This window comes from Capra hircus, chromosome 22 (assembly GCF_001704415.2).
Source record: "Capra hircus breed San Clemente chromosome 22, ASM170441v1, whole genome shotgun sequence".
In the NCBI taxonomy this organism is placed as follows: domain Eukaryota; kingdom Metazoa; phylum Chordata; class Mammalia; order Artiodactyla; family Bovidae; genus Capra; species Capra hircus.
In genome coordinates this window covers 44,165,107-44,188,162 of record NC_030829.1, presented here as the reverse complement: position 1 = coordinate 44,188,162, position 23,056 = coordinate 44,165,107, and the positions used below count along the sequence as shown (strand labels likewise).

At 44.2% G+C, this 23,056-nt stretch overlaps 1 protein-coding gene across 4 annotated transcripts in view; it reads right to left on the bottom strand.

Annotated features, from left to right (window-relative positions):
- ARHGEF3 (Rho guanine nucleotide exchange factor 3) overlaps positions 1-23,056 on the bottom strand; it is a 311,339-nt gene that overhangs the window by 57,544 nt on the left and 230,739 nt on the right. Inside the window, exon 1 of one of the 4 annotated variants that reach the window (XM_018038212.1) lies at positions 11,103-11,383. The exons of the other annotated variants lie outside the window; for them this stretch is intronic. Within the exon in view, the coding sequence (XP_017893701.1) occupies positions 11,103-11,198 (96 nt within the window). The 5' untranslated portion in view covers positions 11,199-11,383. Of the gene's footprint in view, positions 1-11,102; positions 11,384-23,056 lie in introns of those variants that run through there. 4 annotated transcript variants of the gene reach the window in all.

Here is a 23,056-nt window from a genome sequence, read left to right as displayed (position 1 = left end):
ACCACAGCACTGCTGTTTCCTAAGCCAAGGATCAGGAGCCCTGAAGAAATCAAAGACTATAGAGGCAGAAGGGACTAAGGGAAAGGGTGAAAAAGTAGGAACATTGGTTCGACATCCAAGTCCTGAAATTCAGGAATCAGCACGCCTTTTGTGTGCTCCCCCCACATCTTAAGAGTGCCTGGCCAGGCACACGGGTGCCAAGCTGGTGTTCAGGGCAGGCCAGGGGACTGGTGGGTAACATCCAGCACCAGGGGGCTCATCGGATGACCCCTCCCAGGGCTGCCTCCCCTCCCCATTTGCCAAACTCCCCACCGAGGCTGCCACATTTCCAACCAGTGTTCCACTGATTGACAATCACTGCCAGTACTTTAGGGTTGTGAATGACCTCATCAAACTCAAGGGAAAATTCCTTGAGGGTCAAAGCATGCCCTTCTTTTCTTTAAACTCAGAAAGAAGAAAAAAAGAAAAAGCTAGCTAGAGTCTGGTCTCAACAAACATTTACTGACAATCAAACAGCACTGGGAGTCATTTTTAGTTGTCCAACTCCTTGCCAACTTCTAACAAACAACCTGTTTATAATTAAAGTGTGCTGTTAATGAATACAACATGAAAAACTCCCAAAGCAACCTAATCCTCCTCACCTTCCCTGGGTCTCCGTCTGTGGTCCAAACATGGGTGAGGTTCCCAGATGAAACATGTCAGGTGGGGGCTGGCCTTTAGGGCAACGACACACTCCTCATCTCCCATGAGCAGTGTCCCTCGCTACCCAGAGCTCATACCACACCCTCTGTGGGACAGTTGTTATTGGAACACTAGAAAACCACACTAAATTTTTTCATCCTACCTGGCAGGGATAAATGTGAAACTTGCCAGTGTGCTTGGAACATCTTGTTTTTTCAAAAATAACACCCAGTGCCAACTTGGATCCATGGGAAACTGGGCGGATGTTTCTTAAAAGGAAGAAGTGACCTCCCAGCACATCACTTGATAGGGATGTTCATCCACAGCTCCTGCTCAACGTATGGATGGGGAAAATAGATGCTGTTGTGGCTAATGGTCTGTGCAGCACTTGCTCTGTGGACGTCCCCAGCATGCCCCATTTCATCTTTACAACTCCCTTGGAAGTTCTCATTTTACAGACGAGGAAACTGAGGCTTGGAGGATGAGTCATTGGTGCAGGGTCTCTTGCTCTAAGCGGCCAAGTTTGGGATTCAAGTGCAGCTCAGTCTGACCTTCAAATCCAACTTTCTAACCATGACACCCGATGGCTGCCCCAAATTAAAATGTGATCTTTCTCCATCCCTTCCCTCAGGGTGAAGGGGAAAAGGAAGAAGAAAGGATGATTTTGGTTGGAACTTTGGAACTTTTATTTGAAGTTTTGAAAAGAAAAAAAAAAGGCTTTTGTTCTTAGAATAGAAATCCAATCTTATTTTTTTTAATTGGCTAGCAACTAGTTCATAATAATTTTCTATGTCACATTCTAAGCCAGCTTTGATCTATTTAAAAATCTTAATACCTGAAATCCGGGTTCTATGCTTAAAGCACAAGTTTCTAGTCTGTAAGTCACTGTACCCAAACTTGGAAATTTTTGTGGCAGAGTGCTAGTCCTAGAAAGGTCTCAGAACTCGACAATGCACTGTTTCCACCCCCTTGGTTTCATCACGGCAATTTTTTTGCTCTATGTGCATGTCGCCTGAGCAATTACATAATGTTTCCTTACTCACTTTTTTCTTTTATTTAAGTAAATGTATTGTAAAAATCAACTCTATCATTGTCTTAAACAGAAAATCACTATCAGCTGCCATAAATAGGAACTACTTTTTTAAAAAATGAACCTCCACTGTTAAATTTCTGTTACAGCCGCTTGCCTGCCTGAGACCCGTGCTTTGTTAAAAAGGGAAATTAGCAAGTGCCAGAGAGGCATTAAAGACACTAGCTCCAAAGGAACCTTTCTCTTCCACATAATGAGAAAGATCAGAAGGGAACTGGAAAGGGAAAGTGATTCAAAGCTGTTTTGTATCTTGTCTCCGGGTCACCTAGTCCTATATCGTTTGAGCTACCACAAATGTTATGAAACCCATCTTCTGGGAAATAATGGTCTAACCCGGTCTACTCATTCAGCAACAAAGATGCTGAGGTTCCAGCAAGTTGAGCCTGCTAACACCCTGTTCCCAGCTGGTACTGAAACTCTTCTAAGAACCAGCTTAGAAATAGTTGCTGCTAAAGAAATTCAGGGGAGCACTTAAGAGTCCTACAAATCAAAGGTTTCTTGATATTGAGCCAGAACAGTGATCACTCTTCTAAACTGTTACAGCCTGGGCACAAAACATTTGGAGACTGACAAGAGAAAATCAGGGATCTTTTCTGATGCTGTCTCCTTCAAAGCTCTCTGAAAAGGCTCCATCAAACAGCTGAGGCGGAAGGCTAGGACTCTTCACTATGCATCTGTGCTTGACACGTCATGTACTGTCAATTTTTTCGCCTTCAGTCTATTTCCTTCTTCACCGTGGTTTCTCCACAGTGGTCTTCTGCAAGACCACACCCAGAAGCACCAAGCTGTCACCTACCAGCAAGGAGGATGGCTGCCGAGGTGTGAGAAAATGAACCAAGGCGGCCAAAACCTAACAGGATACAGATGGGTCACCCCCACCCCACCTCTGTGAAGTCAAAAATAAGAACACTCGTCTTCACCAGTGACCTTTAACTATCGTCCCTCTGTTTGCCGGGGGTCGTTCTTGACAAGCTTACGTCACTGGGGATTATGAAACGTTAGCACTGCAATATAAGATAACATGCTTGAGGAGGGAGCTTGCACCGGCCTTGTGTCAGGGCCAGGAAGCACAGACGGAAGCTTTATCACTCAGTCCCTTTGGCCATCCTGTCCAACTCCATCTCCCTCTGCCCACTGGCCTGTTTCCTTGTCCTCTCTGCAGCTTCTTCCTCTAGTAAGACTCCAAAGTTTCAAATCTGACAATATATGGCAACTGGTAAATATTTAACTTTTTTTTTTTTCAAGATCCTGACACAGGCTCTAAGTTTTATCTAATTCAATCAGGTTGCCAGGTCTAGTGGTATCTATGGAAACAGTACCCTTGGGGGAATACTCTATTTGTTATTACCATTTAATTATCACTTCTGATGCAAATTACATCTACAGAGCTCAGAAAGACATCATTTTAAGGGATGTCATCTACATGCAGAGAAGTTTGTGTCTCTTCTTTGTGGGCTTCCTGTTTATTCTAACAGGGGTCTCACATTGCCTTCCCAGGTAGCTCAGATGGTAAAGAATCTGCCTGCAATGCAGGAGACCTAGGTTTGATCCCTGGGTTGGGAAGATCCCCTGGAGAAGAGAATGGCTACCCATTCCAGTATTTTGTCTGGAGAATCCCCATGGACAGAGGAGCCTGGTGGGCTATAGTCCATGGGGTCACAAAGAGTCAGGCATGACTGAGTGACTAAGCACAAGGCCTTGCACTTGGACCTGTAGGAGTTTGGGCCAAGGGAAGGGCCCACAAGTCCACCAGCCCCCAGCTGAGGCATGCAGTGCTCAGGTTAAGTTTAATGTGGTTCACTTTGAACACGCCTGAAACAGTGCTGCTTACAACCAACCTCACTCAGGAACATGACTGGCTTAAGCCAACATTCTGCTGTGCCAAGAGGTTAAGGCTAGTCAAGGAGGGACCAGCATTTTAGCCTTGCCTTCTGATCCCTCTGAATCTCTGTTTCCAAGACAGGCCGTGCCTTGTGCAAGTCCCTAAGCTGGTGCAGGATTCAAAGGAGAGAGCGCACATGAAAACAATAGGCTGCTATCAGAACACTCGGCAGCACTGCTAGAGTGATCACAATGAGAGGGGAAGGGGGATGCTCCGATTGAAAGGTCCCTTCCCCCACTTCCCTACACATGTGCATACATATATAGTTACGTTGGTTCCATCATCTGTATAATTCTGCTCAACTTTCCACCTCTTCATTTCTCTCAGGAATACTAGGGTATTTCTGTTTGCTATTGTGGAATGGCTCAAATGATGTCACTGATCCCTGGCCCAGAGGCCATGGCACATGGAGCCATCTCCTTCTCAAAGGTCAGAGAGGTTGCTGGCTCTTCTGGCTGTTATAAGTAAGCAGGAAAGGATGCTTGCCTGGAACCAGACGATCAGACTTAAAGCTTTCAGCTCTGCCAGTCCTGGCTGTGTGATCCTGGGGAAATCATTGAATCTCTCTGACTCATGGTATATTCTTATCTTTAAAATGAGGGTTATTATACTCAGGTGAGGCAAAGAATATAAAAGTATTTTGAAACCTACAGAATGCGTAAATATAAAACAGGAGCATTATTGCATATAACGTCATTATGAACAACTCTGGACATATAACTTTATTCCCACAAGAGTTAGAATGCTGGGTGCAAAGATGAGAACCATTTTTGTCTTTTAATATGCACAGAAGTCTCCTTACTGCATACAGAAGTATTTTATTTCTCTGCAGCATCCCCAGCTTTGGGTTTTATCATGTCTTTAAAATACTTGTGACCTCAATTAGGTATGAAGTAGCATCTTAAAATTATTTGCCTTTTCATTTCTATAATTTCTATTGGAGTGAACTTTTAAAATAATGTTACTTTTGTAATGTGAACTGCCTGTTATTATCTTCTTGCCCAATTGTCAATGGATATCTTGGAGTCTTCTTTTATATCTCCATGAATTATGCAGATGACAAAGATTAATCTTTTGTCTGTCATCTCTATTTCAAAAGTCTTTTTCAATGTTATCAGTCTACTCCCCTTGTCTAAAAAGTGCACTAACTATAAAAACAATCTTGTTTGTTGATATAACATCATACAGTGTCTTTAGGCTGGTCGATACTCAAGAGGTCACTGAGGATGTCCAATGGAAACAAGCAAGGAAGAGAGTTTGGACGTTATGTCCCATTTGGAAAAGTTAGAGGAACCAGGATGTCTAGTCAGGAGAAGACAGGCATCTGGGGGAGGAGTGTGGTGTGGGTGCATGTGTGTGCGAGTGTGAGCACACATTTGTGGAATACGAGTAGACAGTAGGGAGAGAGAAAATACTGACAGAGATAAAGTGTCATTGTATAACATTCAGCTTGAGAAAGGAATGTTACAATTAAGAAAAGATGTTCTCATGATCCACAATGAACAAAGATGGAATGTATAGGCTTGGAAGGTTCCTGGAAGTGTTTGAACCGAGACTGAAAGGTTCCCAGCAGTGGACGAGAACTGGGCTCCATGTTCTCAATAGGCCTTTCCCAAACACTCAGGTTCTCTAATTCAGTGACCCCGGGTCATTTCCTAGAGGCTGGCTTTGTTTATTTGTTTCATAAATCCCCGGAAAAAAGCCTGTTTTGCTACTCCTTTCCTCCTCATCTTAAGAGCCAGAAAAAGAAAATTTTAAAAAGTGAACTTACCGTTAAGGTTTCTGGTTTAGCTCCCATTAATTGAGTTGACTAAGAATCAGCTGCCTTCTTGCAAAAGGACACAATGACCCAAACACAGAAGGACCAGGCACAAGTGTTTCTAGACTTTAAAAGATCCGTTCTTTTTCTAGCCAAAGGTTTGGAGGCCTTTCTTGACTAATAGCCTCTTCTTAGCTAATAACCAATGTCAAGTCATAAAAAATTGAAGGCATTAGAAACCACTGGCCTTTACTCCTAATAGTCCATGAGCCAACACAACAATGATAAATGGCCGTGCAATCACAGCAATTTCCTCATTTTGTGTGAGCCGTGTACCCATTAACGGAGCTGACAAATTATGGAAGGCAACTGTGTGCACACACCACAAACGAAGGAGCCCTTCCAAACACACACACAGCATTAGTAACAATTACATGTACATAGGACTTGGTAAGATTCACCTGTGATCAGTAACTTATTTTCATTCGGTTGTTATGAAAATAGTGGCACTGGTCCAGGATTTTACAAGCAATCACAAAGTATCTTAAGAAAATGACACAATTTGCAAATATCCAGATGGTGGTCAGAAGCTTCCAAGGTACTAGTTTATCTGGAAGGCTGGTGGTTAATGCAGATAAGCAAAATGACTAATTGCAGAAGTAACAGTGTCACCTCCACAGTGCTGAGCATGCGGAATTCTGCCAAAGACTAGCTCCTTGGTCTTGAGAAACACAGAACGGAAGTTACCAGAGCCCTCCCAAGTGAAGGTTTGTAAAACTCACTCCTGTGGGTCGTGGCCACTCTATGAAGTGGCTTCCAGGCACACTCACTAATGGTGGGGTCTCCCTTCCAGGCACTCAGAGAAAAAATGGGCCTTTGGCCATAAGGCAATTTGCTCTGGCAGGCATGCTCACCCTTCATGTGTTATGTGGTGAGGAGACTGGCGATTTAGTCATTTAGAGGCAACATGATGTGGTTGGGAAAGTACAGACTTTGGGGTCAGACTGGGGTATGAATACTGGCTCCTCCAATACTGGCTCAGCCATCCTGGAAGGGCCACTACCCAGCTCTGAGCCTCAGTTTCTTCTTAAAAAAAAGGGGGGGGCAGTTACAACAACCTCATTGGATCATTGTAAGGATGCTTAGAGGACTTAGAGTCAGACCCCTGTTGCACGGATGTGCATAAAACAGCATTTGGGGAATAAGGATGGTGATCATGTTTCTTAAAATTGTTTTAGGAAATTTTCTGTGATGCAGAGGTCTTGATGATGCTGCTGTTTATGGAGCACTTCCCATGTGCTTAGCACTGTACATGAATCATCTCATTATGGTAGCGCCATCATCATGCCTGTTTTACAGCTGTGGGAACTAGGGCTGAGAAAAGCACAGGAGACTGTCCAAGGCCACATCACTAGCAGGTGGTGGAGATGGCACTGGGACCTGGACAGTCTTATTCCAGAGTTGATGCCCTGAACAGCCTCAAATGTACATATCAGCATATTTTTTCTCTAATAAACCTACTCCTAGTTCACAGGCATCTTGGAAGACCAGGACCCCCAAGATACCTATCCCCAAGAGAACCACGGCCGATGACTATACTCAGCTCCTGCCAGCAAGTCAGAGACCTTCACTGTCCATGAGGCTTCCATCCAGAACCATCTGAGGTCGCACGATTCATGGAGTCTAATTAATCACCTGATGAAATCAAGATTCAACTGCAATAAACTCCTTGGAGCTATTTCCATGTAGTTGGCTATATAAATGGTCAGCTCAACACTGTATGATACAAATTCCAAGAAATGTATAAATCACTAGAATTCAGCTCACCTCCTTAGCTCTCCAGCTGGCATGTAAGGAACACAGTTCCAGATGCATATATTTCAAATACATTTGTGGACTGACTGGGGGCATAAATTATGGTGGGGCACAGAGTTTACCTTGCCCTTTAAAACAGAAACTTTAAAGGTACCTCCTCAGTTAATAAAGGGCTCAAGATTATGTACCCAGAAGAATGTGTTTTAAAACACTTTACATGGCTTTTGTTTTGCATCCCCCCTTTTTCTTCACAGAGGTAAACATCCTTAGATGCCAGAGGATACACTGGTATTAAAACCTAGACTGAATCCATCAGGAAACCTGGCACTGGGTCTTGGCTTAACTGCTGGTTTGTGGATTTCTGCAAGTCACTTCCCCTCAGTGTCTTTATGCATAAAGTGAGCAGAGCAATACTTGCTTTATGTTACTCTTACAACATGGTTGGGTTCTCAAACAAGACATTAAATGTGGTACTTAGAATAGAATTCCATCATTTCTAGGTCATTCCAAGGTTCCACATAAAGTTACTGGCTGAGTCAAAGTTAGAACAAAGGGACAAGTCAGGGACATATACAAGAGAGACAAAAGCAATGACTATAAACATCACTAACTAAATATGGCCTAAACTAGATCGACATCTGAGACAGTGAATCTTAAAACCAAAAGTAAGCTGTTCATCATATTGTCAGATATATTCTTAGAAAGAAAATAACAGAATCACCACTTTGTATTTTCATTAAATGGACTCCCAAACACCTAAAACCTTCTCACCAGGCTCCAGCTTCCTTAGCCATCATATACATGCATCTGAGCCTTCTTTCTTGAAAAGCAAACCTCCCCACGGGAAAACAGTGACTTCTGACTTGGGATCAGTGTAATTCATTAGGACTAACAACTTTTCTTTGAGTGACTTAATCAGGTATTCAGAGCACTTAATAATACCTAGAAAAATCAGTTCCTCCTGGCATGAGAAGTAAGTACCCATTAAATATATATATATATATATATATAAAGATCAATGGAACAAAGTTGCACTGATGAGTCAGAAGAAATAAGCTTAATGATGCTCATGTGATACTGTTTCTCCGTCAAAGTCTAGTGCTACTGGACTAAGATGAACTAAGCTCCTTAGATTTCATGGTTAATGATTAGAGCTGGAAGGATCAAGTTGGTTGTCGTATTAAAATTAAACATCTGCAACCAAACTCATATACCGGTGTCATAAGAAATACTAGATTAAGGAGCCACATTTTATTAATAGCATAATCCATATAGAATAATTTTAATATTTAAAATAGATAATTTAAAGAAGATAAATATTTAAACTATATCATTTTTCTCTATCACTGGAAATGATCATTGAAATTAAAAATGCACAAAGCATTTAATCCCGAGTAGAAATTTTGTTATGATGTGTTTTCAAGAAAATGTCTGTTTTTTTACTCATGGTATCAAATGCACATTAGTGACACCCGCCCCTTCCCCATGAGCCTTGCCCAGCACACTTGCTGCAAGAATAGGAACAAATGCCAGAAGGCACTTGCCTGTGCATCACTGTGTGCCCACTGACTTCCTCACAGCAAATTCTGAAGGAATAGTCATTATGTGCTAAAGGGCACAGGTGCTTTGCTTCAGCTACCCCTGAAGGTTAAAAAGGACTTTGGATTGGCCAATCCTTTTCAGCATAACCACCTTCTTTCTACAAACAAAATGATCCTGAAAAACTACCTGTATTGGAACCAACAGTCCATACCCAGCTTATAAACAAGGATATAATCATGTTTTTCAAAAGGCCAACTAGCATATGCTGTTTTTTAAACACAAATGCTGACGACACCTGCTGGTAGCAAATATATTTTAATTAACTGCCTATGGAGAAGTGAGGCTTGCAAAGGAGGGCTGTCTTCTGAGTTGATATTGAAACAGAAAACAAGCCCCTACATCACTTAGGTTTCTTTTTCTAACTCTGCCTATTGCCATTATCAGGAAGCGAAATGCCAGATTAATGAAGCTAGGGGATGTACTGGATTTGCCTCCTTGGAGTATACAGTATATGAGATACTTCTACTCTGATTTAACCACTAGGGGGAAAATCCTAAATAGTGATACCTGAAAAATTTTACCAACTATTTAAAAAATTGTTCCTCTCCCACCCTTATTCCTATACCAGAACATCCCCATAAAAGGAAATTAAGTCACATTTCACAATCTGGATCCAGCTACCATGAAGAAAATTAGTATCTGACTTCTGGTGATACATTTCTCATATCACATTTGTGAGATACAGATATATATATATTTTTTTTAAATAAAAGAATAAGAAAAAATGAAGAATATGGGTTTTATACCTATACCTTTAGTCAAACTGCACAAAAATATAGGACTAAGTGATAGCAGGAAGGGACCAGAGTCTAGAGCTATCCTCATTATTCTTTTCTTTGACTCAATTCGATTTACTAATTAAACTCGGTTATGCTTTTCTTCCTTCCAAAAGGAATTTGAGCAGACATTAGCTTCACTGTTCCTACATTCATTAAATTGTGAAGTTCCCACTGAAAAGATCACATATCTATTCTAAGTCTGCACAACCTGAATTCTGTGCAGTTGCTGTCCTGTCAAAACTTCAGTAAGAGCCCAAACAGCACTAAGACCATCACACTTCCACAGCTGCTGGGAACAAAAGCCCTTTGTGAAAATACACAAGTGAACTGAGGTGTGGGACAGAGGTAAGAAGTTAGTCTCTACTCAATTTATAGAAAGCTGATTACAACCTGAAACTGTTTATAGAGTTGTGTCAGTGTGGAGCAGCTCTTGTTAGAGGCAATGAATCTTTGATACTGTTCTCCCAAATATACATAATTCGGTGAACCAACTGCACACAGCTAAGCAAACCCAAGGGTGGCAGGTGGGTGGACCTGCCAAAAGCAGTGAGACAAGGCCGGAAGCACCCCTTCCCCCAGACTTTCCCCCTCATGGTGGGGGCAGAGTGGAGATCTCCCAGAAACACATCAGCGGAAATGATGATCTGGGTCCTGTGGATCCCACGACAGCTTAGTCACAGCAAAAGTGCAGTCTAATGAAAGCAACTCTATTCCCCAAGACCCTCAAAGAAAGAGATACTTTCTCCTCCACCTGAATCCAACCTTTGAGGCCAGTGAGCTCTTTGCCAGAGATAAAACACACAGGAGGAAAAGGCAGACTAAACACCAGCCAGGAGGACTCCCTCACCTAACCCTCCCAGTACAGGAGAGTTACCAGAAGGAAAAATGCTTCCAGTCTTCCAAGACAGCTTCCCACTGCCCCAGGGAATTTAATTCATTTTCAGAAGCCACATGCGACACACTCATTTAGCTCCCAGACCTCCAACTGAATGACTCCCACTGGCCACAGGGACAAGCAGAGGTGCCGTGTCCTGTCTTTGCTGCCAAACAGTTGAAAGTCCAAGCCTGACAGGTGAGAGGTCCCAAAGGGTCCTCAAGAATGTTCCCCTGCCCTCCCCCAAACCTCCTGCAAGAGGAAACTTGTGCTTTTAAAGGGTAGCTCTTTCCTGACGACCAAGCCCATTGATGCAGTATGAGAAAGTCCCTCTGTGGAGAGGACCCACAGTCTGTGAGCTCTGCAGGATGCAAGAGAGAGGTAGGGGCAAAGAGATGGGGACAGAGGAGGTGGCGCTCTTTCGATCCATAGAGAGGGGGTGGAAGGGTGGCAATGAGATAAAGACAAGAGTTAGAGATGAAGACAGGGAGACAGAGTGTATGAGAGATGGAGAGAGAGAGAGAAAGAGGAACACACAGAGTGAGAGATGGGAAACAGTGACACAGAGAGGGAGTGGAAAGAGTAAGAGATGCCCAGAGAGGTCCAGGTGGAGGCCCTACCTCGGCGTCCTTGGCTGGACTGCTGGCCGGGGGTACCTCCAGGCTACAGTTCGCTCTCTTGACCGTGAGGTAGAAGGGGTAATCCTTGGCTACCATGGTGGCTGCCGGGCCTGCCCGTTGGGATGTCACCGCTGATCCGATAAGACCACAAAACTCCCAGGCGAAAGGGGGTCCCAGCTCCACGGTGCCGGTGCCGGTGCCGGCGGCGGCGGCGACGGCGGCGGCGGCAGCGGCTACACAGAGACTGACAGCCGGCTTCTTTAGCCTAGCTCCTACAGACTCTGCGCACAGGCTAGAAGGGGCGGAGCCTAGACAAAGCCCGCCCGTCTTGGGCGGGGAGTGGGTGGGGCCTCTTCAGGGCCCGCCCCGACCCCTACTCGTCCTGCGAGCGTTCAGGTGCCGCCCGGCGGAAGCCCTCTCCCGAGCAGCGAGGGTATCCGGGCCGCTGGAACCTTCCTCCCTCAGGCCCCGGAGTCGGGGCCGCGCAGCCTAAGTGTCAGGTCCGCTCGGGCTCCCTGGCCCTCGTTGGGTGGAAGAAGCAGCGGACAGAATGGAGGCTGGGGCGAAGTCGGGAGGAGGCAAGCGGCCTTGGGGGAAAGTAAGCTCTTTAAAAGCCCATATTAAGAAGAAGCGGTATTCTGCCTCGCCTTACTCATAGCCAGTCTCTCCATATACATATATATGGAGTATATATATATGTCATTGGAGTGTAATCTACAAAGAGTAAAATGCTCCCATTTTACTGTACCGGTAATTGAGTCTTAATAAATGTAAACACTAGAATAACCACCTCCATAATCAGGACACAAAACCTTTCCACCACTTCCAAAAAGTATCCTAGAGCCCTGTCCTCTGCACCCACTTTTAAGTATGAAGAGGCTGGTAAGAGGCTGCCTGCCACTCACAAGAGGAATCTGACGGGGTGTGTCCAGGCAAAGCTGTCCAGTGATGAGCTGACACTACTGGAGTGGGTTGCCATTTCCTTCTCCATGGGATCTTCCTGGCCTAGGGATCAAACCACCATCTCCTGCACCGCAGACAGATTCTTTACCACTGAGTCACCAGGGAAGCAACATCCACCATTAGGGAGTGCTTAAATAAACTCTTATCACTATGGAACACCACTCAGTTGCAGTCATTTTGAAGATGGGCCTGTGGGTGCGGCATGGAAAGATCTCCAAGGTATCAGGTTCAGTTAAAAAAACTATTGCAGAGTAAGCAGTATAATACCATTTGTGTTTAAAAAAAATCTGCAAATGAATACCATATATTTTCTATAGAGAAATGTAGGTAAATACCATTGAAAACCATTTGGAAGGAACCACAGCAAATTTTTGGTGGCCCAGGTGGTAAAGAATCTGCCTGCAATGTGGGAGACCTGGGTTCAATCCCTGGGTTGGGAAGATCCCCTGGAGGAGGGCATGGCAATCCACTCCAGTATTCTTGCCTGGAGAATCCCCATGGACAGAGGTGCTTGGTGGGTTACAGTCCATGGGGTCTCAAAGAAGTTGTACACAATGGAACGACTAAGCACAGCACAGTAAATTTTATGGGGCTGAAAGGAGGCAGCCAGTTTCAGGGGAATTAAAGGTAGTGTACAAAGGAGAACTTCACATTTACAGCTAATATGTTCTTAACAATTTTACATGAATTGTTACTCGGTAAATTAGAAATTAATTTTTCAAATATTAAAATGATCATTATCTGAGAAGTTATTTTGTAGACTGCACTGTTGAGTGTTCTTCCCCTCCTATCAAAGTCATGGACACAGCAGGTGGGGGTCTATTCTTCTGACTTCTTAGGTATGCAGGAGGTGGTGGGAAGGGAAATATCCAGTCCCTGCTTAAGTGTTTTCTGCTCCGGGTGAGCCCAAAATCCAGCAATTCCCACTTTCCAGGCAGGAAACCTCATGGTATACAGCCCTTTCATCCCAGGTACCAAGCCCACATGCTGGCACTAAATGTGCCTGCTTTCCTGCCCAGCCAGTGTGGACAAACTGCCTTCAGAAGCAAAGAGAATCTGGCCCAGTTCTGCCAGTCTCGCTCTGGCCAGCCATGTAGAGGAAGCTGTTGAACGAGTGGGGTTCAACTGACATTGAAGAGAGCACCTGACTTTTCTTCCTCCTCGAATATACACCCTAAAGCAGTAGGAAGGAAGTGGCTGCAAAGGAGGTTTGGAATGGGAAAGAGTACCTCAGGACTACTGATCTTTCTCCTACCTGTATTCTTGAACACAGCTTTGTCCTTTTAGCCTGAACAGTGCTGATGGAGAGCTTCATAGATGCTCACTGCAAGTCCGGTCAAGTTTGAGGTGGGGAGTGAGGGGCAACCCTGTATCCAAGGGCAACCAACCAAAGCAGCCCCTGATTAATCCTGCCACCAAGAGTCTCACACAGGGCTCCTCTGGCTGCCAAGGATTTGAGCTGAAGCTTGCTCCTCATTCCCTTTCCCTCCCTGATCCTCTGGCCCCTGCAGGCCCACCGCCTCAACTAGGCAGGTGGCTCTGGCCAGTAAATTGTCCCTTCATGGATGGGCTTTGAACCCTGGTGGAGCTGGCTTGGCATTGACTTCCAATTGGGAGTGTACAGCCAGCACTTGGTGAAGAAGAGAGTGACTCTGGTAAATTATGCCAGGCCTGGGGCTGGGCTACTCAGTGCGGGATTCTCAGGACCAAGGAGGAAGTCTGCGTAATGTAAATCTGCATGTGCGTGCTAAAGTTGCTTCACTTGTTTCCAACTCTTCGCAACCCTGTGGACTGTATAGCCTGCCAGGCTCTTCTGTCCATGGGATTTCTGAGGCAAGAATACTGGAGTGGGTTGCCATGCCCTCCTCCAGGGGATCTTCCCAAACCAGGGATCGAACCTATGTCTCTTATGTCTCCAGCATTGGCAGGCAAGTTCTTTACCACTAGTGCCACCCGGGAAGCACAGTGTAGTAATAAATCAACCCTAAGGAAGAGAGGGGACTTTAACCTCAACCACAAGTGTCGTAGAGCAAAGAATAATAAAAATGGTTGATGAAAAGGCTGCCATATCCACTTGTTCTTAAAACTTTTTTTGCCCCTCTTCAAAGAATGGAACCATAAAAAGCAATCAATATACATGGTACAATATATGAGCAGAAAACTTATGTTTTTCCCATTGTCTATGCTAGGCAGAGGTAAAGAAAGAGGAAAAGAGAGAGAGAGATTGCTAATGGCCAGTAACAATTTAAATAAGTGTGAAAGGGAAAAATGGGTATCTGGATTTCCTTTGGGTGGTCTGATGCTTCCAAGCCTCTCACAGCTTGAGTGTCTCACCACCATAAATAAGATTTTGATGGTTAAAGACATATTTTTGGTATAATGAGGCCTATAAACTGAAACCAGCAATTTTGGGTATATGCAAGTCAGGGATGTGGTCCCTGAGACACTCAGAGGCTTTTCAAGGGTATTGTTGAGTCCATGCAATTTCCACTTTCAGAACCTCCGTCGTGTGTGTGCATGACACACTGCTCCAACATCAGCAGATGTGGCATCTGGGCAATCTGCCTAGTATTCCAACCGGAAGTGTCTATGGTCGAAGCCTTGGTCAGAAAGTAGGCTGCTCTAAAGGAGGGTTCCCAAGCACACCCCCGAAGCTGGTGTCACAGCAGAGAGAAGTCAGTCCAACTCTGCAGTCCTGCCCAGCTGAGCGGCCCCAGAAGCCCAGCATTCCCCATTCTGCCTCTGTGTGTGTGTTTATGGACTTAAGAACAACACTGCCTGAACAGTCAGCTTCACTCAAAGCAACGGCACAAAGTGCCTTTCAGAACTCGCCTTCGGCACAACCCGTTATAATCCTGTAAAATGCTTCACAGCCAGGCAGTGTTCCTTGCTAGCCAGAAGCCTGGAGACTGGAATAAAGAAGTCTGTTCTGCATTTCCAGGAACGGTGCCAAGAGCAGAGCCTGTATTCTCGCCTGGGCTGAGCAGGGCACGTTTGTGCTGCTGATGGAGTGGTGGGCTTCTACCCACAAGCCCGGCACTGGTTGTTAGCTCCTTTTAGATGAGCAGACAGCCAGGCATGACTGGGAGGCCATCAATCAGCTCCCCAAATCCCACTGCCAAGACTGTGAGTGGAACAGGCCCAGCATGAGGCTAAAACTTCACAAGTTAAAGTGGTTGCGACAGTCTTCTCAGCCAATGGGACAACATTATATTGTCGTTGTCCTGACAGCATTATACTTATAATATCTTCCACCCATTCCTGAATCTCTATGGCAGAAAGGTGAGTAATACACACCTGCTCAAGAAATATAGCTGAGTTTGAAACACGGCCTTTCACCTGTAACCTCTGCTGTGAGCTGTGCATTTGTTGAAGGAGTGCAAGTGAGAGTAGCAGATGTCCCAAAGCCTCGCCTTCAGACACAATGCACCTCTGTCTGTTTCCTTGGCATCTGGAGCCATCTCGTCTACCTGTGCTAATCTGACACAGTCGTGTACGTACATGTTAGACACACGTGTGTACCCACCCCCTGGCTCCCCTTCTGTTTGGGGGACATTCCCAGCTAATGACCAAGTTCCTTCTCCTCTCAGTAACTTCAGTCTCGATGGGAGAGGGTAGTTAAAAGCCTGAAGAAGTTCTTGTAGTGAATTCTGAGAGATCAGAAGTGTGGTTTACTGCCAGACAAGTAAAAATGGCACAAATCAAGCACTGATAATATCTAAAATCATCTAAAACCTCTCCCTTTGCCTGGGGATATGTCCACTGGCTCCAGGCTAGATTTACGAATGTACATACCTGGATATTCTAAAGCTGGAAGACTTCATTCTTGCCTTCTCTCATAGATCTTATTTTCTAAAACAAGTCTGAAAAACTGGTTAAGTGACAGCATCTCCTTATCCCAGTAATGAGCTTATCTTGTGACTTATTAGCTATAATCTAAAAAGAACCAAGATTTTATGTTTAAAAACAAAGAATACTATGTGTCATGCTCTGATATAACACAGACAGGTACAATCATTATAGCAGTGACTCCCAAAGGGGTACGATTTTCTTCCCTGGGTGACATTTGGCAATGTCTAGATGTTTTAGACAGTCACTGGGGGAAGGAGCTAGTGTCATTTAATGGGTAGAGGACCAGGATGCTGGTAAACATTCTATAATGCACAGGACACCCCACCTCCGCCCCCCACCTCCCCACAAACCAAAGAATTAACAGGTTCAAAATGCTTATAATGTCACAGTTGACAGACCCTACATTAAAGAGTAGAGCTGAAACACGGCATCAGAGCCAGGATAACCTGTTGGTTTTGACCTCAAGGATATTTTTGCTTTAGACCGTGATCATTGGTTGATGTCAAATGTCAGTTTAGGCACAGTGGAGCTGCAAACAAAATGCTTGCATGCCAAGAAGCCTTAGAATATTGGCATGTCTAGAATCCTTCCTTCATGCCCATACCTGACCCTTAATAGAATAACAGACTTCATAAAGCAAGAAAGGAGAAAAGGATAAAGAAGAACATGAGTAAGGGGGGAAAGGAAGAGAAAATTATCTTAACCTGTTTAAGATATGAAAATGTACTTGAAAATACCGGTGAAAATGAACAGACAATTTAAGAAGAACTTGGAAAGGGGCAAGAAATGTTTCTAGCTTGTTTTTCCTAGGACAAACTTTCAGTTCAGTTCAGTTGCTCAGTTGTGTCCAACTCTTTGCAACCGCATGGAAAGCAGCACGCCAGGCCTCCCTGTCCATCACCATCTCCCGGAGTTTACGCAATCTCATGTCCATTGAGTTGGTGATGCCATCCAACCACCTCACCCTCTGTCATCCCCTTCTCCTTCCGCCTTCAATCTTTCCCAGCATCAGGGTCTTTTCAAATGAGTCAGCTCTTCACATCAGGCAGCCAAAGTATTAGAGTCTCAGCTTCAACATCACTCCTTCCAATGAACACCCAGGACTGATCTCCTTTAGGATGGACTGGTTGGATCTTCTTGCAGTCCAAGGGACTCTCAAGAGTCTTCTCCAACACCACAGTTCAAAAGCATCAATTCTTCAGGGCTCAGCTTTCTTTATAGTCAACTTTATAGGACAAACTTTACCAGCATATTTAATTATTTTAGGTGGCAGAAATGCAAATGTGGTGATAAAAACCCCAAAGGGTATGGCTTACTGTGTTTGTGATACATAGCACAGCCTGTGCAGTCAGAGACCTATCCTCACTCAAGATTTTGCAATAAGAATGCTAATTTTTCAATCTGAGCTGATTACTATCAGCAGGCTTCCTTTGCTTATAGAATTTAAGTCAATTGTTAGAATACCTTTTGTACACTGAACTTTATGGAGAGCCTGCATTTAGTTGAAACTATTTCATATTTTTGACCAAAAATTTAATAAACTTTTTAAATTCCAAAACTACTTATTCTCTTTAGACTACAGCAATGTATGTATCAGTAGGTTTTTTTTTTTTTTTTTTTTTTTAATACTAACCATTGCACAGAGAAACTGGAATCTAAAATGTATCAATTCTAGCTTTGGATAGTGGAAATGTTTTATTTTCCATCAAGTACAAACTCAGCATCTAAGTACTGTATTTCATCAAACCTAAGATGCCAAAGACTGAAATATGTTCTATTATCTTATATACAGCTAAGAAAGAAAATAAAAGTTGCCAATTCCATTATAACACACGGTGGGAGGTGGGAGGGAGATTCAAGACATATGTACTCCTATGTTTAATTCATGTTAATGTATGACAGAAATCAAACCAATACTGTAATCAATTAAAAATAAATAAATACTTTTTAAAATGAAAAAAAAATTATAACACATGAGCAATTGTAAGATACATCCCAATTCCAGAGAAGTTAAAAATGTGGGGAAAGTGTGGGTAACAATGAAATATAGCACTATTCATATCTTCTGGCCAGGATTTGAAAACCTACACATTTATAGAAATGTGAATTGTGGGGATTTAGGGACAATAATTCCAGAGACCACATGCAGTGAAATCAACTGAGAAACTTACCAAATCCAGATTCCTGGGCCCCACTTTGGATTAACTGAACTGGACTCTTTAGCAGTGGACTCGAGAAATTTGAATTTTTGATAAACTCTCTTCAAGACAGTGTGAGTTAGAATTATCAGGAGACCACAGATCCTCGGTGCTCAGGGGCAATGAGCCCACTGGCTGTAGTATGCAATCCAGAACAGGCACAGAGAGCACTGCTTATATGCTCAGGCTGTGCTGAGGAACAAGACACACTGCACAGCCCACTGAAAACATATGGGTGTATCAGGGACACAGCAAGAAATATGCAACTCCACACTCCCAGTAAACTACCAACTAAGCCACCCACCAGGAGATGGGTTCTGGCTCTTGGGACTTTGATTTACAGTCTCCTATCCAAAAGTTCCAGCTAAAACCAAGCTTGTCTCTTCATAGCCAAGGGGCATGACTGCATTTACATTTTTAAAAAATTAGCGGCAGCAGTACAGAATGGGAGGAGGGCGGTTGGCTGGAGATGTTTACTTGAAAGAGCCCCTGGGGTTTATGGTGGGGGTGGCGAGGGGACAGTGATGTGAGGAGAAGACCTTAATTACAGAACGAGTTTAACCAGCACAGACAGACTCTGGGACTCCTAGCAAGCCTGGTTCTCACTCATCTGGTGGGAGCGGAAGTCAGCTGCTGTGTGGTAGAAAGCAGCTCATTAGCTCAAAGTGTTCCTCCTGCTGTGGGCATCCCACAACAGGAGCATTCGAGGGTGTTGGTTAAGTGAGTTGAGGTACAGGAGCTTCTGAATTTTTCCATCTTACACCCAAAACCAAGCTCAGAAAACACAGGCCCCACAGGCCTGCAATTCGGACGGAACCCAAAGCCTGTGCAACAGAAGGCTGAAGAAAAGCACCAGCTTCTAGCTCACCAACTTTTATCAGTGCATGATCATTTAGTTCTTTGGCAGGATAAGAACCACCAACCAGATAGCTTCCTGGCTAATTCCTCTCCTCCAAGACAGTCCTCAATCCCCCAGCAAGGGGGGCCTCTACTTTGTAGCCCTGTAGTGCTGAGTGAGAGTGAAACTGTTAGTCACTCAGTTGTGTCCGACTCTTTGGGAGCCCATGGACTGCAGTCCGCCAGGCTCCTCTGTCCGTGGAATTCTCCAGGAACAAGAATACTGGAGTGGATTGCCATTCCCTTCTCCCGGGGATCTTTCTGACCCAGGGATCAAACCTGGGTCCCCTGCACTGCAGGCATGGGCGCCCAGGGAAGCCCACTGCACGGATTACCTCTCCCTAATATTCATCCTGCTTATAATGACTGACTCAGCATGTCTCTACCTACAAAGGCACAGGGACCATAACTCTCTCAATCACCGCAACGGCTCTAGCTCCTTCTATCATTCTGGCTGGTGCATGGTAGAAGGATCCATCTTCGTTGAAATAAAAATTAAATTGAAATTAAATTAAATGGAAAAATTAAGTAGAACATGTTGTAGAGAAGGTAAATTCAGAGACTTTGTGCAATGAGGAAAGCTGTCTAAAGTTTCTGAGATGGGGGACTTTTCCCAGGTGTCCCAGCGGTTAGGACATCACTTTCCACTATAGGGGGTATGGGTTTGAGCGGCCAAAAACCCAAAACATACAAATAGAAGCAATAATGTTACAAAGTCAATAAAGACTTTTAAAATGGTCTACATTAAAAAAAAAAAAAAACCAACTTAAAAAGTTTCTAAGATAAGACCAAGAAATCACATGCAGAATACCACTATGGGCTGTTAAAAGAAATTTTGAAAGGAGACGAGTCCCTTATAAGCTTCTTGAAGAGTCCCAAACTCACTGAAACTACTTGTAGAGATGGCACTTGCAGTGTAAGGCTACGGGAGCCCTGTTGGATATTACTGTGAGCTTTTGGTTCCCTCCAGCTTTTTACAGACACTCAGCAATTTACACTAATTTCTGAACAAGGTAGACTTGCCAGGGAGATTGAAACTCTGGTGGCAAAGAGATGTCGAATAGTTTGTTTTCAGAGATTCCTAGTGACAACCCCATCTTCCTTTTTCTTTCCCTCCAGTGGCTCTTTCTTCCCTTTCCTGTTCTAAGTGTCTGATTCCAGGTTAAACTCTCTATATATTTCTTTTTTCTTTTCAATTTGCCATGCTCATACCTAGTACTATTAATACAGAGACTTTGTTCTCTTGGGGGGGGGGGCCTTGGGAGGCTGACTTTCAGTGGGAAGGGGAGATTTTGCTGGTTGTTTCTGCAGGATCAAACGTGATTCTGGGCTAATGTTGCCAGGCAGATGTGAAATTATGAACTTGAAAACGTTTTGTCTGAGGGAGCCAATCAGAGAGGAAGGCAACTTCTCTGCCGGCTGCTCTGCTGACTGCTCGATTGTGCCCTCCCTGCCTGGGCCTCTTCACCTGGAGTCTGACAAGAGGCGCTTTGAGAGCTCACTCTGGCTTAGACACAGTGTGCGCTGAACAAAACTCATCTGTCTGGGTGTGGGAGGAAGGTAAGAGAGAATTAAAATGGTAAAGCCAACATCACGTGGCTTCCTCCTTGAACTGTAATAACCCAGTGCTGCCTGCAGGCTCAGAAAAGCCATATGCAATGGGTAGGTACAAGGATTGCTCTGGTGCCAGGAAAATGCAGTAAGACATAACTTTTTATACGGTAAGCAATGAACAAACACCCTGCAGGAACAAAACAGCCTTTAACATCTCTGAAATTGGCAGCCAGATAGATGCCTGAAACCTTGGTTCAGTGTATCCACAATGCACAACAGATAAGACCACCTTCAACATTAAGTCATCTTCCAGAGGAAACAACAGCTGGGGAGGCCGAGTTTTTATGATTCTCAGCCTCTCAGGGCAGGAGGGGAATTCGACAATTCAGTCAGTATTTTCTTTGCCACAGCAAGTCCCATTTTAATACCTGTTAGAGATTTCCCACATGTTGGGCAATTTTTCTAGAATGTCTTCAGAAGGAAAACATTCTACAGTTTGCCTTGGTTTCTGAGAGAGCTGTCTTTCTCCCTGGGCTGGGGGTGATTTTTTTTTTCTTTTTTTTTGGTCTCATGGTATTATCAAGAAGATCTGAAACCACCACACTTCATCTGGATTCTGCTGTTGTTATAAAAAGGCAGTTTGGGGTTACACTTCACCCTCAAAAATGTTAAGGGAAGTGCCTGTCACCAACAGTCAAAAATAAAAACGAAAATGATGCTGGCAGAGCTCAAAAACCAAAGGGGTCAGCATTTTGCTTCAGTTTCCTGTTCATAAAACTTTATAAAAACAACCCACCCATTAAAGAAAAAAAGTCCACAACAATAGCTCATTATTCTTTTCCTAAACGCTTGCCTCATGCCACTCTGAAATTAGGTGCCATCACGTTTCCTGAGTTATGGGCTCCAAACACCACATCCCTTTCCTCCCTTCCGTGCCCCCACCCCACCTGGCATCATTCCTGAATTTAGACACTTCTCCACTTTACGAGCTCAGCAGAGGCCAGTGTTGCCCCTCCTACCTGTCCAGAGGAGGCCAGGCATCTGCTCCAGCTGGAAGCAGGAATAACACAGGCTTCCTTCCCTCAAATTAATTTTCATTTCCTAAATAAGCTTTTAATATGGAAAGTGCAAAATTTCAAAGTGAAGGAAAAAAATTCCTACAGACTGCTCCAGTAAACTGATAATTATAAATGCACTGCCTCCTGACATTAATTTTTGAAGAATAAGGTATTTCCCTTCCACCCTCCTTCTCTAATAACAGTAAAACTTTATGGAATATGTAACACCCCATCCTTCAGTACCTGCGAGAACACAGGGGAATACAAGGTCTAGAATAAGAAGCCTGAATGCAAATACCAAGGTTTTCACTTGCTGACTATATGACTTTGGACTTTATTTAACCATGCCAAATCTCAGCTTGGACCATAAAGAAGGCTGAACGCTGAAAAACTGATACTTTTGAACTGTGGTGTTGGAGAAGACTCTTGAGAGTCCCCTGGACTGCAAGAAGATCAAACTAGTCCATCCTAAAGGAAATCAATCTTGAATATCCATTGAAGGAACTGATCCTGAGGTGGAAGCTGCAATACTTCGGCCATCTGATTCGAAGAACGGACTCAATGGAAAAGATCCTGATGCTGGGAAAGATTGAAGGCGGGAAGAGAAGGGGATGACAGAGGGCTTGGTAGTTGGATGGAATCACTGACTCAATGGACATGAGTTTGAGCAAACTCTGGGAGATGGTGAAGGACAAGGAACCCGGGCATGCTGCAGTCCACGAGGTTGCAAAGACTTGGACACAACTGAGCGACTGAACAACAGCAATAACTTCAGCTTAATCAACTGGAAAATGGGGATATGAGAGTTTAAAGGCTTTAATAAGACAAAATATATGCATGGTTGCTCAGTTGAGTCCTACTCTTTGCGAGTTTGGGAAGATCCCCCAGAGAAGGAAAAGGCAAGCTACTGTGGGGCCCTAAATGGGAAACCTTAAAGATGGGCTAGCTTTGCAGTTTAGAGCTAAGATGGTGCCTGGCGGAAGAGATGAGGGGCGTGGTCTGTGTTACAGTTTTTGATTGGCTCTCTTGATTTCCTTGCACGTGGAAAGCCGGTGATCACCATAGACTCCTGTTACAATGAAGCACATGACGACTTGACCTTTAACGTGATTGGTGCAGCTAGGTATATTAAGATTTGACCTTTACTGTGATTGGTGCAACTATGGTATATTAAGATTTGACCTTTAACGTGATTGGTGCAACTATGGAAAGTCCGTGGCAAAACCCCCTTGCTTGCCTATATAAACCAAGAGTTTGCTGCAATAAAGCGGAACTGCTTAGATGGAACCCCTGTCGTGTCTGATTGTCTCTCGCTCTCTGAGGGGCTGGGTTGGCAGACAGCAGGCTCACCTCTCCTCGGGACCCCTCGGCTTTGCTGAGGGAAGTTCCGCTGCCTTTCTCTTTCTGCGGAGCACCCCCCGCAAGCTACTTC